This window comes from Miscanthus floridulus, unplaced genomic scaffold (assembly GCF_019320115.1).
Source record: "Miscanthus floridulus cultivar M001 unplaced genomic scaffold, ASM1932011v1 fs_734_2_3, whole genome shotgun sequence".
NCBI classification, from domain to species: domain Eukaryota; kingdom Viridiplantae; phylum Streptophyta; class Magnoliopsida; order Poales; family Poaceae; genus Miscanthus; species Miscanthus floridulus.
The window spans coordinates 1-15927 of record NW_027097181.1 but is presented as its reverse complement, the minus strand read 5'-3'; the positions used below and the strand labels follow the sequence as shown (position 1 = coordinate 15927).

Sequence of the window (15927 nt, the reverse complement as noted above, 5' to 3'; positions counted from 1 at the left end):
GATAAATCCTTAGGGAGAGGAATCTAAAGCATTTAGAAAGTAGCTAAATACCCTAGCCCCTTGTTTTCAAGTTGCTAAAAAGTCATATTTTAATGTTTATTGCATATACCATTAGTCAAGTTATAAGATCACGGTTTAGTTGAGCACTAGCAAAGCTACTCATTGCATATCACATAGGAGACAAGGTATAAGTTCAATTCTAGGGTATCCCTATCAGGTGACACATACAATATGAATTAAATATATTAAGGTTAATAGGAAATAAGGATAATCCCATGCTATACTTGCCTTGAACAAAGTTTTCCTGATGATCCTGCTCGTCAAAGTAGTACTCTTGATCACTCACGAATTGCTCACCGTCTATACTCAATAATCACATCAACATACAAGCATCCAGAAGCAATCATGCAAAGCAAACAAAGGCTATAGATTAGAACAGTATACCAATCAGCATAAAATCAAGATGAAAAGTTTGTAAAACAAATCTACGTCTTGCTACGAACACACAAACGCGAATATCACGAAAATCAGAGCTAAAACGAAAAAGTTATGAATTAAATAAGATTTCCTTTATTAAAATAATAGATCAAATCTAACCTCAAATTTTAAAAATTGAAAACATGTCTAACAGTAGGATGAACATGTAGATTACTCAATTATGAATCTAACGCAACTTGAACGGATCAAATCAGAGTTAAAACAGAGAAGTTATGGCCTAAAGAAAATAGTGGCAAAACTGTAAATAGATGAAAATGTATTTTGAATCTACTAGAAAGAAACTATGCTTTCAAAATAGGAAAACATATTCTGGGAGTGCGCCATGGACTGCGGGTTAATTTGCAGAAAACAAAGGGTCTCTCTTTAGCAAAATCCCCAGCCGAAGGGTTATAAGCCGATCTAAGCCGTCGGATCAAGGATGGACGGCTTAGATTAGAGGGGAAGGAAAGAGAGTTGCTGGTGGTGAGCTAAGACGGTGGCGCATGGCCGGAATAAGCAGGGGACCTCACCGACGTTCGTCATTCACGATGTTCCGGACATCATCGGTCAAAAAGAAAGCACGGGGAGCAAGAGGAAGACACGACGAGCTCACCAAGGTAGGTCACAATGGCACGGATCGGATGGAGGTGGCACGTGGCTTGGCGGGGCGGATGGCGATGAGCTAGGGTTGCAGCGCGCTTGCGAGCTCTAGGCAAAGGCGGCAGTGCGCTAGGGTTGGGCATGGGAGGTGCGGCGCGGCTTAGGGCGGTATTTATGAGGGGTTCGGGCATGGCGCACACGCTAAGGCGAGGAAACAGGGCGGAGATGGATTCCACGGCAGCATCAGAGTTCGGTGCGACGATGACCCGAGGTAGGGGACGGTGCTGACAGGTGGGCTCGACGCGTCAGTCGCAGAGAGAGAGAGAGAGAGAGAGAGAGAGAGAGAGAGAGAGAGAGAGGGACGCTGTCGCGTGGCTTCAACTTTGGCTGGGCCTGTGGGAACGGCCGGCGCCAAGGCGGGGAATATGGGAAAGGAGAGACGGCCGCTGGCTGGGCGAACAGGCTGGCTACGGAGGGAGAAGAGGCAGGCCGAGGCAGAGAGAGGGAAGGGAGTCAGGCCATGCGAGGGAGAGGGTAGAAATAGTAGCAGTAGGCCGGCGAAGGGGAGAGGAGCAGGCCTTCAGGCTAAATTGAAGTAGAAGATGATTTACCATTTTCCAATTCCTTTTCCATTTTTTAAACACCATTTCAAATCCAATTTGATTTCAAATTTAAATTCTTTTGCAAATTTCAATCAAACCAAAGCATCATAAGTAAAATATGCAGCATCATGTATGCACATACATGTATGTAGACCTATATTTGATTTTATTTTTAACAAAGTTATTATTTTTCTAAATTTAATTGCTCACAAAATACATAATTAAATTATTTTCTCCTATTTTAAAATCATGCAAATTTTAGGGTGTTACATGATCTTGATTTTCTAATGATCACCTAGATGGGGGTAGACTGAATTGGTGGATCTACAAATTTTTTACAGAACTTTGTGGGAACATGACTGATAACCTGTTGCTCACTTGGTTTTGCAACCAAGTGATCAAGATAAAGAAATAAACTTGCAAGAAAGTAACTCACTTAGTGCTACAACTTGAATTGTACCTAAGTGCAAACCTACAACAAGAACAAGCATTAGGTGCTTCTCTAGCTGCAACTAGCAAGACAAGAAACAGCCTAGCCCTAAGAAGATACTACTGGCAATCTAGAAGCTACTTTCTAGATGGATTGATAACTACAACTGTGAAGATGATGCCTTAATGAAGCCCACGTCTTGGAGCACCTACAAGCACTAGTGCACATAACAAACACAAGAGATATCATGAAGGGGCAAAAACAAAAACACAAGGGAAGCATAGTTACATGGAGCACAAAGGGAACACAAGATTTCTGAGGTTTGGCCAATCCATTAATGGTTGTCTATGACCCCATATCAAAAGACCTGGGCATTCGGTTAGACCGAATTGATCGTTTCCTTGATCATTTGCAAATATTGGTTACCCAAAATTGTAAACCAACCGGTTCTTGAAAAAACTCAAGACTAGGCAGGATTTAGTCTTTGGTTCCAACCGAATTTGACTGATTAATTAATCATAGAAAACAAAACAAGATGAATCGGAGCAAAAAAAATGTGTATGTAGCCATAGAGCTGGGGGAATCAAGCGTATCAGGATGCTAGGTGAGGCGATATGGGTTAGGGTGCCTCGTTGACGCTGTTGAACGATGGGGCAGGACACCACATGAGGCCACCATGATGAGGGGTTGAGGGCGTGTTGTCATCGTGGCCAGTGGCAGAGCCAGGAATTTTGTAGAGCCTGGGCGAGACATAGTTCCATGCTATTTTGTGGTGCCCAGGCGGGACAAAAGACCATACTAATAATAATAAAAGTAGCGCATGTAAATATTTACCATACTAATAATAACGACGCTAGGTAAAACAGCACATATAAATATATATATAACATACAAGCAAAATTAGACAGCCACAATAGTTTTAATTTAAAGCTAAAAGAATCTTCTAGAACACAAGTTCATCTAGCGACTCAGGATAAAAAATGAATATAAATTCAAGTGCTGATTGGTACACAATTTAACCAATTTACCTTTTTGGCTAAGCGCCTAAGCCTCCTCCTCTCTTCCATTTGCGATTTTTGCTGCAAGTGCAACTCAGAAGCGTGGTGTGGTGCCGTGGTAGCACTGAGCGTGGTGATATGAAACTGGTGGAGCTTGTGGGGTTGAGGACTTGGGGTCAGAGGTCGTCGGCTCCTCATCAGTCACTAACTGGATCTTACAGGAAGACGAAGAACAATTCTATTCGCTTGGTCTGTAGAATGGAGACGGAGAGGAGGCGAGACACGTAGGGAGTTAGGGCTGATCCATTTATGCAATCCGGGCTCAGATCAACACGTCGCTTCAGCACCCGTGGAGTGATGGCCTTGCCTCGGCCTAGGTGCCGCCCCCGCATTATCGGTCTCCATTCACTTTGTAATGGAGACAAGGCCATCACTCCACGGGTACGTCCTGCTCCGTGCCTCTGCTTCACCTCTGTACGTAGGCAGCAACCTTGTTGGACACTTGGGCCTAAAGAGCTAGCAGCAGGGGAGCCCGGCCAGTGGCCCAGGGTGGCCGGGCCTTGGCTCCGCCACTGATCGTGGCTGACCAGGTGACCACCATAAAGTTCACTGGCCATCTGGATTACAGTGAAGGGTGGTAGGCTGGAGCAGCACCGTGCCACTGCTGTTGTTCACCGGGCGTCTCGTACTGTCGTGCACTTGTACACTCCGAGTGGTGAAGTGGATCTCCTTGCCTCATTTCCTAAAAAGAGGGACAGAGAGGATAGAGGAGTACAACAGTGTTCATCAGCTTGCCGCCTTCCTGTGAGTTAGGTGGGATATAGATGGCTGGATATAGCCATGCCTTGTGCGACCACAGTTGGAATTGGAGTTTGGGAGATGAGATATGGTTTAGGACAAAGATGAAGATGGTGTAGGCATCGGAAGTCTAGAAGAGAGGTGTGAGGTAGGGATCCGAGGATGATTTAGGGACATATATAGGGTTAAGCTATATTATTTTGGGCTGCCTTGGGCTATATACGAAGGTGTAAGTGTTACTGGGCCTTTTTTTGTGTTTTAGTTTTTTTTTTCATCTTACCTGATGGCACGGACCGAATTATCCAGACTTAGTCCGGTTACTAGTAACCTAATACTAAACTGATGACAGGTTTTTCAGCTTTGGTCACTTTGATTTGGTCTCCATTATTTTGGTTCAAAATTTAGTCATTAGCTAATTATATACTGACCCTTGGCTCTCAACCCTTTCCTCCGTCTAGAGACCATTGTTCTTGTGAGCTGCACCACAACACTTCTGAGTTTCATGGGTCATTACGAGCCAACTATGAGAGCTTAAACTCTCTAATCTCTCACCACACTAGGCTAGAATCCTCTAATCTTTGAAGCTTAAAGTATTTGATTCTTTCCTCTAGTTTCAAACACTTTACACACGTGGCAAAAAATCTCCATGGAACTACATAATCAGGGGCATATATAGCGAAAGGATTGGTTTCTAGATGTGGGGTTGGAAAAGGATGACCCAGTGCTTTTTGGGGGTGTGCTGTAGGCTAGGAGCCCCGTTGTGTGTGTAAAAGGGCCCAGCCCAAGTTTCTAGGGACCCGTTATCGGTCTAGGATCCTACTTGTAGACCTGAGCAAAATAGCTTTGCCTGCAGCTCCAATTGGATAGGGCTTGGATAGTGAGAAGCATGCCCGAAAATATTAGCATGGTCCGAGACCAACCCGGAACAATTCTTTTAATTATTATTCAACTAAAAACTAGTGGGTATCCTCCCATGCATGGTCCTAGCTCGAAAAGAGTTGACCCGACTATGCCTATGGAAGTTATTGGGTTAGTGGGCATGGATTTGTGGTCCAAAAACACCGGCCTTTTTCAATACGGCGCGACAAATGCTCAGGTCCACCGACTTGTAAGGCCCAAGGACCTAATTGTAACATTCAAAGACCTTAATTTATTTTTCTTGTGTAAGTCGATCTGATGCAAGTGCAACAGATAATATAGTGCTTGCTAGTTGATCGTCAATTTTTAAGGTCAATTGTCTGGCGCTTTAATTTTTTTTGTTTCAAAACTCTTTCAATTCAACCTCTTTGGGTTTTTAACTTTTGTCTTCACATGATGATGGATCTCTTGAGCGCTCTAAGATACTTTCTAACCTAGCAGTTTTAAAGAAATTTCACAAGGTCTATAGAAACTGATTTGTATGATTTTTGCAGAAAGCATATGTAAATGTAGAACGCCCCCACACTTCTTTTATCATGAACCAAACTTGGTGTGCTGCATTGTTAGGTGTTGCTTGACTGGTTCATGAAGCTCCTACAGTCACAAATAAACAAGCACAGCCAAATAGTCACAAGTGAAAGCATAACAAAACAGGCACAATTGAAAGCACAAAGAGGTGGTAGAATCATGAAAGTGAGACAAATCAAAACAAGAGACAATGATCAGTAAATGGTACAACAATAAGTGGTGCAACAACTATACCAACAGCCCTCACAAACTGTCCTCTACTTGGACCGTACATCTCCATTGAGTGGCCGCAAAGGTCAAGCTCAGGTCCAGTCTCTCTAAACTACCACTTCTCTTGTTGATCTTTTCCCTTGTAGGGCAAGATCGTAGCCCTCACAAACTATCCCACTACACTCCACAGCCTTGGGTGCTTGCCAACAATGCCTAGCCATCTAGGAGCCAAGCTTCAAGAGTAACAAATGCTTCAGTGATTGCTTGACACAGCCACAAAGTGTGCTCAAAGCTTGGAATCAGCTCCCAAGTTCTCACTCATGCTCACACAACTCAAAGCTCACTCTCTAATCCAAACGGTATCTCACTTAGACTCAAGGTGCATGAAGGGAGGAATATACGATGCTCTCAAGGTTTTCTGAAAATTAGATGGACGTGGAAGGCATCGGCAACCCCTCAAAGTGGGAGGGGATGAGTATGTATATATACTTGACTCCCACAAAATAGCTATTGGGGTTAAAGTCAGTCTAAACTGGCCTAGTCGGTTTCTTTCAAAACTAGCCATTGCTACTCAAACGTGCGCTAGCCAGTTTTACCAGCTTTTTATCCAGTCTTTTCTAAAACTAATGTTTAACACTTGAGTATCTTTCTAGATTTGATTTGAGCACTTTTAGGCCTTGTCTAGTAACCAATGTTGCATCTCTTTTGAGTACGACACACCTATAATTCAGGTTAAATATATGCAATTAATTCATACTTGAGCCTCTAATTCTTGAAATTGTGCGATTACTTCAATCTTCATCATCTAGGGGCCTTCAACATTGCCATTTCCGTGAGCATGTCCTGGTTGAGCTTGTGACTTAGGATGTTCCAAACCATGTGATCAAGACTACACTTTTTATCCATAAGTCACTTGTTCATATGATTTAACAATGATTTCATCTTGCATATAACATGAGCCATCATAGCTCGATTAGTTCATTATCTCAATGTAAGTACTCTCTTTTTCACGTTAGCCATGCTACCTCGTCCTCCAAGCTATCACTTGCCCTTAACCTTCGCTTAGCGTCTCAAAGCTATTTTCTTGCTACCTTCATCCTATCGAGCCATCCTCAAATCACACCATGTCATGAATCAACATTAAGCACTCAACTGAATTCCATTTCTTCAATACTGTGATCCTCACTTGAATATCAATCTTGAGATCAATCAAACTTTGATACCAACAATCCTTGATCAATTCAAAGTCACAATTTCAATATCTTCATACAATGAAAAAGCCTAATGTGTGAGACCAATTGATATTTATCAAAGCATGCCTCTTTTGTTATTTCCACGTATTTGCCAATTCTTCATTTTGTCAGTCAGTTTTTGGACTCAATTCTCATTTGCATTTCATTTGAGTCCAACACAATAATCAACCTAGGACTAAGTACCTGCATATGATCTCATCAATTACATTAGTCCAATGATCGTGGTGTCATTCAATCCACCAAAACCCACTTAGGGCCTAGATGCACTTTCAGAACTACATTCAAAGGTTGCCACAACTCACTAAAACGTAAACTCAACATCATATAACTAGGTTTGAATTGCTTCTTTTCTTGCACATATATGGCCTGGTGACCTGATCTTCTATGAGTTGGGTTCCTAAAAATGCTACTCAAAGCTCAACAAATCAAATTAGACCTTTGGCAATATTGTGGTTGAGTGCAAAACCCTCATGTTCGCATATGTTCTTGAGAATTTATAACATGCTTATTAATAACTGTTAATTTAGGACTAAAGGAGGAAATAACTATAATATTACATGGTGAAAAATGAATCTTGGTTCTTGCAATGTGAGCTTAATCAAGTTTCAGATATAGCAACCTTGAGCGTATAATTCCATTCTTTTATGAGTGGAGTGCATGGATGCATTAGTATTTTTCTCTATTTGCTAGCCTTCTCCCATGGAGATATTATGACCTACTATGTTCTATTTGTGATCCCTAATTTTAGGTATGTGTTGGGAGCAGTAGAAACATTTCTAGATGCTATTCCGTCAGCTGGGTTCTTTCAAGGTACTCAAGCAAGTTTTCTCTTGGTTTTCTTATGAATATTTTTATGTGTGGATGATCAATTTGTATATCTAGAAAGACAATACCATAAAATGAACAGTTCTATCATTGAATGTCCAGTGTTGTGAAAGATACATGCAATGCTAACATGCTAGTCATATAGTTTGTCTGTATATGCGCTTTATGTGTCGTATGTTCCCATAAAAATAGCTACTACTAAATTTAAATGAAAAAGTCTATTTACCCTTGGTGATAGGAACAACAATTAAATTTAGATTTGATTGCAAGTTTGTCATACTAGTTTGGTAAACTATGGAATCTGGATGTTTCTTTGGCACTATTTGTCGAATGGTTGCAATTGTGGCGGAAAGGGTCTAGGGATCCTGATGTGATTTTTCATTGTTTTTGTCTCCAAGTCAGATGGATACGCTATTATAATGACCACCCATGGGCAGAGCTAGGGGTATTCCCCTGTATTCCATGGAATACCCATATTTTTTCTAAAAAAATAAATATATGTATATAAATATATACATATAATTGAAGGCAATTAGAATTGATAGATTGATTAGGAGGCGAATAGGCAGGTTACATATATAGGCAAGGAGGGTCATATTGGTTTATAGAATCATGGCCACCGTGGGATCTCCTTGCCTAATATAATATCAATCGATCTATAATTAACCATAAAGGCCCAAATAGCCCATGACCATACACGGTTGTCTAACAATAATTGTACAGCATGTTGTAAATTCGTCCAAAAGCCTAGTCGACCTTCTACCAGCCCATGAAGTCACTAGAAACTACATCGCCTCTCCTGTCTCCGCTCTCCCGTTTGGCAAATCGGCGTCCTTCCTCCATGACACAACACCTCAGCAGGCGAGTTGCGGCGCATTGACTCAAAAGTCAGAAGCAGTGGTCACGGTGCAGCCAGCACCCCTCTCGGCTCCCCCTCAACCCCCTCTGTTAGAATTATTTGCTCATTTACTGTAATCTCCTAGCTAACTGTGCAGGCGCCAGCTATACTGGCCCTTTCACACTGCTGGCCCCTTGGGCCATCCCCTCTCTCTCCTATATAAGTGTAATCCCTTCTGTAATCCATTATAAAGAAATATACAAAGCCTAATGGCCTTTGTCTAATATGGTATCAGACTAATCGTATCCCCTGCTTCCGCTACTTTCTGCCGCCACCCAGCCCCGCCCGCGCGCGCCTCTCCGGCCGTCGCGCTCAGGCTGCTGCGCCCGCCCCGACGGCCGCCGTGCGCCCTCCTCCAGCCGCCGCGCGTGCCCCGCCGGTTCCCGCACCCATGGCTGCTCCTTCCTCCGGCGGTGATTCCGACTCCGGCGCCTCGGCTGCCGCCGCCGCGACCAAGCTCCACGACGAGGCGCTCGCCGCCGCCAAGGCTCTGGAAGTTGAGGCCGCCTCCCTGCGCGACTCCAACCAGGCGCGCAACGCCCAACTCAAGGAGGAGGCGGACCTCCTCAAGTCCGCCGCCGCCACCCAGGAGCGGGTCCGCACTGCTGCCGTCGCTCTCGACTTGGAGCGCGAGCAGGCCGACCTGCTGGAGCAGCAGGCCACGGCCCTCCGCGCGTGACTCCACCCCGAGCACCACCGCGACGATGACTCGGAGGGCGACGCCGACTCCATCTCCGCGGTGACTGCGGCTGTTGCCCACCTTCATAGCCAGGCGGCCGCTGTGTAGAACATCAAGAACCTCATCCCTATTGTTCTTGATTTGCAAGCCTCAAACTACTCCAAATGGCGTGGTTACATCCTGCTCATCCTCGGCTAGTTTGCCCTGAAGGACCACGTCCTTAGCGACGCCATCCACCCCCACGATGCGGCATGGTCCCGCTTGGACTGTGTTGTTGTCTCATGGATCTTCAACACCATCGCCCCTGACCTCCTCGATGTCGTCCACGAGCGTGACGGCATCACTGCTCGGGCGGCGTGGCTCGGCCTCGAGCAGCAATTCTTCAACAACCGTGAATCCCGCGCCATGCTCCTCGACGCCGAGTTCCGCACTCTCTGCTAGGGTGCTCTCTCGGTGGATGAATACTATCGCAAGATGAAGAACATGGCGGACGCGCTCGCCGACCTTGGCGAACCCGTCCTGGACCGGACCCTGGTGTTAAATGTGCTGCGCGGCCTCAACGAACGCTTCCAGTTCATGTCGCAGCTCGTCACGAGGCAGAAGTCCTTCCCATCCTTCGCCGACGTCCGTGCTGACCTGAGGCTGGCCGAACTCAACATGGCGTCACCTTCAGCTCCGCCCTCGGCCCTCGTCACCGCGCCGTCCAGCAAGCCGCCTGCTTCGTCCCCTGCCCCTCAGCGCCCTCCATAGCCTGCTGGGGGACAGCAGCTCGGCCACACCCCTGCTCCTTCACGCCATCCTCAGGCTGCTGGGGGCCAGCAGTCCGGCAACGGCAATAACCGCGGACGACGTCGCCGCGGTGGACGCGGCCAAGGCGCCCAAGCCGGCACTCAAGCCAGCCCACCGAGTGGCCAACAGTGGCCATCCTTCTTCAACCCATGGACCGGGTCCATCCAGATGTGGCCCGGGTCCAACCCAGGCGGCTCTCGTGGTCCACTGCCCCATGTGCCTCCACCTCCACCGCCACAGCACGCTCTCATGGCCGGGGTGCCCCCGGGTTACTTTGCTCCTCTGCCGGTCCCTGGGGCATACTACCAGGCGCCCCAGCAGGCGCCCACCTCCACCTGGTCGCCGTCGCCCTGGACTACTGAGGGCCTCGCCAACGCCTTCAGCATCGTCACCCTCACTCCGCCGTCAAGCACCTTGGATTGGGTCTTCGACTCGGGTGCTTCCTCTCACATAGCCGGCACTCCTAGTATGGTCACCATGTCACCAACCTCCTCTTTTCCTTCTTCAATTATTGTGGGAAATGGCGCCACTCTTCCGGTTGTTGGCACCGGCTACTCAACCCTCCCTGGCCCATTTCGCCTCAACAATGTTCTCATTGCCCCTGACATTATTAGAAATCTCTTGTCAATTCGGCAATTCACCACTGATAATCTTGTTTCTGTCGAGTTTGACCCTCTTGGTGTTTCTGTGAAGGATCTTCGTACTAGGAACCTCCTCCTTCGCTGTGACAGCTCGGGACCCCTCTACACCTTGCAGCTCCCGACATCACCATCCGGTTCCTACGCTCTCGTGGCCACTCCCTCCTCCACTACTTGGCATTATCGACTCGGTCATCCCGGGAAGGCTACTCTTCAGACTCTTGCCAAGTCGTCCTCCATCATCTGCAGCAAGCCCGACGATGACACTCTTTGCCATGCTTGCCAGCTTGGGCGTCACATCCGCTTGCCTTTTACCCATTCCTTGTCTCGTGCAACTAAAAAATTTCGACTTGATACATTGTGATTTGTGGACTTCCCCAATCGTCAGTGTATCCGGTTTCAAATATTATCTAGTCATTATTGATGATTGCTCGCATTTTGTTTGGACTTTCCCTCTTAAGCTAAAGTCTGACACCTTCAAAGCTCTCTCCAATTTTTTCGCCTATGTGCTCACTCAGTTTGGTTGCACCATCAAGACTGTGCAGTGTGACAACGGGCGTGAGTTTGACAACTCCGCGTCTCGCGCTTTCTTTTCTGCCAAAGGTGTCACCCTTCGCATGTCATGCCCCTACACCTCGCAGCAAAATGGCAAAGCTGAGCGCATGCTTCGCACCGTCAACAACATCACCCGCACCTTGCTCTTCCAAGCATCTATGCCCCCCACCTACTGGGCTGATGCCCTTGCCACCGCCACTCTCCTCATCAATCGCCTCCCAACCAAGACCTTGAACATGAGCACTCCCTTCTTTACCCTCCATGGCACTCTCCCCTCCTACCATGACCTTCGAGCCTTCGGGTGTACCTGCTACCCCAACCTCACCGCCACCACTCCTCACAAGCTAGCTCCATGATCTTCCTTGTGCGTCTTTATTGGCTATTCTCCTGACCACAAGGGGTATAGGTGCCTTGACCTCGCCACAAACCACGTCATCATCTCACGCCACGTTGTCTTCGACGAGACAACGTTCCCTTTCTCCCTTCGTCGACCTTCGCCACCCACACACGAGCTTGATTTTCTAACTAACGACGATTCGTCGTCAGTTTTACTTCCACCTGCAGGTACACCGTGGGCTGCTGGCCCTCTGCCAGCCCGTGTGCCCTCCCAGCCGGTGCCCACCTTGGGCGCACCGGCTCCACCGGGCTTCGTGCCCCGGCCGCCGGGCTCCTCTCCAGCTTGACCTGTACAGGCGCCCATGGTGCCCTCTGTACAAGCGCCCACTTCGCCGACGCCCATGGCACCCTTGGGACAGGCGCCCACTTCGTCGGCGCCCATGGCGCCCCCGGCGCCCTCTGCTCCGGTGCCCATGAGTCCTTCTGTACAGGCACCCATGGTGGCACCCCTGTACAACTACCTCCGGCGCCCTCCTTCAACAAACCACCGGTCATTCGTGTCTACACTCGGCGTCCACCCACCCCCAGCTCACCACCTGCGTCCACTGTTGGACCACCTCCTCGACGCTCCAACATGATTCCTTCACCACCGCGCTTCGTCAAGAGTGACCCTCCTCTTCCAACAGGAGCTGTCCCCATCCCGCCAGTCGCCAACACTCATGGCATGGCGACCCGCGGGAAGTCTGGTTACCTACAGTCGTGCCTCGCGCTGCTCACTGAGGCTCTGTCACCTCTACCACGCTCCTGTCGTGACGCCCTCGCCGACCCACACTGGCGTCGGGCCATGGAAGAGGAGTATGCTGCCCTACAGGACAACAACACTTGGGATCTCGTTCCCTGTCCTGCCCAGGCAAATGTGGTCACCGGCAAATGGATCTTCAAGCATAAGTTTCATGCAGATGGTTCCCTGGACAGATACAAGGCTCGCTGGGTGCTTCGCGGGTTCACCCAACATTCCAGTGTTGATTACGACGAGACATTCAGCCCCGTCGTCAAGCCTGCTACCGTCCGGACTGTCCTCACCTTAGCTCACTCCCGGGATTGGCCGATTCATCAACTTGATGTGAAAAACGCCTTCCTCCACGGGACCCTGTCAGAAACAGTCTACTACTCACAACCCACTGGTTTTGGTGATCTTGCACTTCCTGGTCATGTATGCAAGCTCAACAGATCCCTCTATGGACTAAAGCAGGCTCCACGGGCATGGTACAGCCGGTTTGCCTCCTTCCTGCTTTCTTTGGGTTTCAGTGAAGCAAAGTCAGATACATCCCTCTTCGTACTTCGCCGTGGCACCGAGACAGTCTACTTGCTTCTCTATGTCGACGACATTGTCCTCACTGCCTCCTCCGAGCAGCTACTGCATCGCCTGATTGCAGCACTCAAGAACGAGTTTGCCATGAAGGACCTTGGCCCCCTTCATCATTTCCTCGGTGTGGCAGTTCAGTGCCACAAGGATCACCTCACTCTGTCACAGCGTCAGTACATCCTGGACATTCTTGCTCGCCATGGGATGAGCGACTGCAAGCCTTGCTCCACGCCTGTTGACACCTGTGCCAAAGTTCCTGCAGATGCCGGTCTTCCTGTTGCTGATCCCACTGCCTACCGCAGCCTTGCAGGTGCACTCCAGTACCTGACATTTACTCGACCCGACATTGCGTATGCTGTCTAGCAAATCTGCCTTCACATGCATGATCCTCGAGAAGTTCACCTTGTGGCTGCCAAGCGGATCCTTCGGTACCTTCAGGGCACCCTCAGCTTCGGTCTGATTATTCCTCGGTCTACTCCAACGCAACTTGTTGTGTATACTGATGCGGATTGGGCCGGCTGCCCTGACACCTGACGCTCCACCTCCGGCTATGCTGTCTTCCTCGGGGACAGTCTCATCTCCTGGTCCTCCAAGCGGCAGCCCACTGTCTCTCGGTCGAGTGCCGAGGCTGAGTATCGGGCTGTTGCCAACGGCATTGCCGAAGCATCCTGGCTGCAACAACTTCTACAGGAGCTGCACCACCCTTTACAGACTGCCTCCCTCGTCTACTACGACAACGTCAGCGCCGTCTACCTCTCCTCCAACCCCATTCAGCATCAGCGCACCAAGCACGTGGAAATCGACCTCCACTTCGTCCGAGAACGCGTTGCTATTGGTGCTGTTCGTGTGCTTCACGTTCCCACCACCTCACAGTTCGCAGATGTCTTCACCAAAGGGCTTCCGTTTTCTGTGTTCATGGACTTTCGCTCCAATCTGAACGTTCGCTCCACCGACGTTCCAACTGCGGGGGGGGGGGGGGGTGTTAGAATTATTTGCTCATTTACTGTAATCTCCTAGCTAACTGTGCAGGCGCCAGCTATACTGGCCCTTGCACACTGCTGGCCCCTTGGGCCATCCCCTCTCTCTCCTATATAAGTGTAATCCCTTCTGTAATCCATTATAAAGAAATATACAAAGCCTAATGGCCTTTGTCTAATACCCTCAACCCTGCTGTCTGCTAGACTCTCCCCCTCACTGCTGCAGGTGGCAACCAACGTCCAGCAGCGGAGGATGGCATTGAAGTTGTTGGCTGTCACTGCAGTGTCTACAGTAGCCAGCACGGCAGTACCCCTCTCCCTCAGTGGCTCGGTACCCCCTCCTAGCTTCGCTCGACTCAGCTTCTATCTCTCCCAGATCTGTTCTCCAGTCCAAACTCTAGGCTTCTATGTTCAGATTTCGTTTTCTTCTCTAATTTAGAACAAATTGAAATCTTGATTGATAAAATCTAGAGTCAATCACTGTAATCTAATTTTTCTACATTGTATTCTTGTTATGGTCGTTGTGTTATGAACTTATGGTCCACTATATTGCATATTTGTATTGAAACTTTTTTTGTATGTGGAATACCCTACTGTAAAATTCTCTGTGACCCCCATTTTTTGTTATATCCACTAGCTCAAAACCAATCTTTGGAAGTGCCTGGGCAACAAATATCTGATATTTGTGGTGTTTGGATAGGAAAATTACATTTTCATATTTCTCATGGGTTGGGATAATTCGAGGTGCAAGTAAAGATTATAAATAATTTATTTTTACTAAAGAAATGTGTAGGAGATTATTTGTTACAGTTGTATGAAGTGCATTTTTTTTAAATCAAATCGTTAGTAGCAAAAGGGAACCTTTTTCTTTGAAGTGTTGAATTTGTGTTTAGCTTACTTTTGCAGTGGTCATGTTCTTCATTCTAAGTTCTGTTTATGTAATATTTTTATTTAAATTAACTTGTAGAATTTTTTTTTAAAAGCAGAGACTGTAACAGTGGTCAACAACACATTAGTAAATGGTACAACAAAAAGTGGTGCAACAACTATATCAACACCTAGTCTGCATGACCTCCAGATCTATGGTGTCGTCGTGACCATATTACTCTGTTTTATTGTATTTGGCGGTGTCAAAATTATCAACAAGGTTGCACCTGCTTTCTTAGTACCAGTCCTCTTCTCAATACTATGCATTTATATTGGCGTCTCCATTGCACCAGAGCCTGGTGCTTCAAGTAAGTAGTCCTTTGATTATTATTATTTTTGTATTCTTTTTTGCATTGAACTTTTACTGATGTATTTCCTACCTATAGAGGGAATCACTGGGTTGAGTATCGTTACACTTGCGGAGAACTGGAGTTCAGAGTACCAACCTACAAATGATGCTGGGGTTCCTGATCCAAATGGGTCAATATATTGGGATTTTAAGTAGGACCTTCTCTGCTTTTGACACTTATATTTTGAAACCTTCCAATTAGTGACATAATAGTGTGTCTTATTCATATTTATTAATCTATAATCAATGCACACCTACTGACAGTTTTCTATTTTTCTTTCAGTGCATTGTTAGGACTCTTTTTCCCAGCAGTTACTGGAATCATGGCTGGTTCAAACCGGTCTGCTTCACTGAAAGATACACAGCGTTCCATACCAGTTGGAACATTAAGTGCTACCCTTTCAACTACACTGATGTATCTGCTATCTGTGTTTCTTTTTGGAGCCTTGGCTACAAGAGAAGAGCTTCTAACTGACAGGTTCCATATTCCTTAGAAATATAGCATCACTGGTTTTGCATTCTAATGACTGTTGATAGTATGTTTCCTAGTGGTAGATACCTTTAGCTTATTGAATCTGTGACATCAAGGGGAAGTGGTGGATGCTTTACATGAGTTGGCATTTAGCACTCTTGCTATCCTACTGCACTTGGTGCAAGGAACCTAAACCTTTCTACTTGAATAAATGGCTTATTAGAGTATTGCTAAAGAATCAATCTTTCTTTTTTCAATTTTGCTGTGATTGCTGGAGTGCTGACAAACTCTGGTGGTTATTT

At 47.0% G+C, this 15927-nt stretch overlaps 1 protein-coding gene across 1 annotated transcript in view; it reads left to right on the top strand.

Annotated features, from left to right (window-relative positions):
* LOC136532870 (cation-chloride cotransporter 2-like) overlaps positions 1–15631 on the top strand; it is a gene marked incomplete at its 3' end in the record, with an annotated part of 29577 nt that extends 13946 nt beyond the window's left edge. Inside the window, exons 7-10 of the mRNA XM_066525450.1 lie at positions 7563–7624; positions 14864–15112; positions 15191–15305; positions 15437–15631. Of these exons, the coding sequence (XP_066381547.1) occupies positions 7563–7624; positions 14864–15112; positions 15191–15305; positions 15437–15631 (621 nt within the window). The remainder of the gene's footprint in view (positions 1–7562; positions 7625–14863; positions 15113–15190; positions 15306–15436) is intronic.
* Positions 15632–15927: the final 296 nt, after the last annotated feature.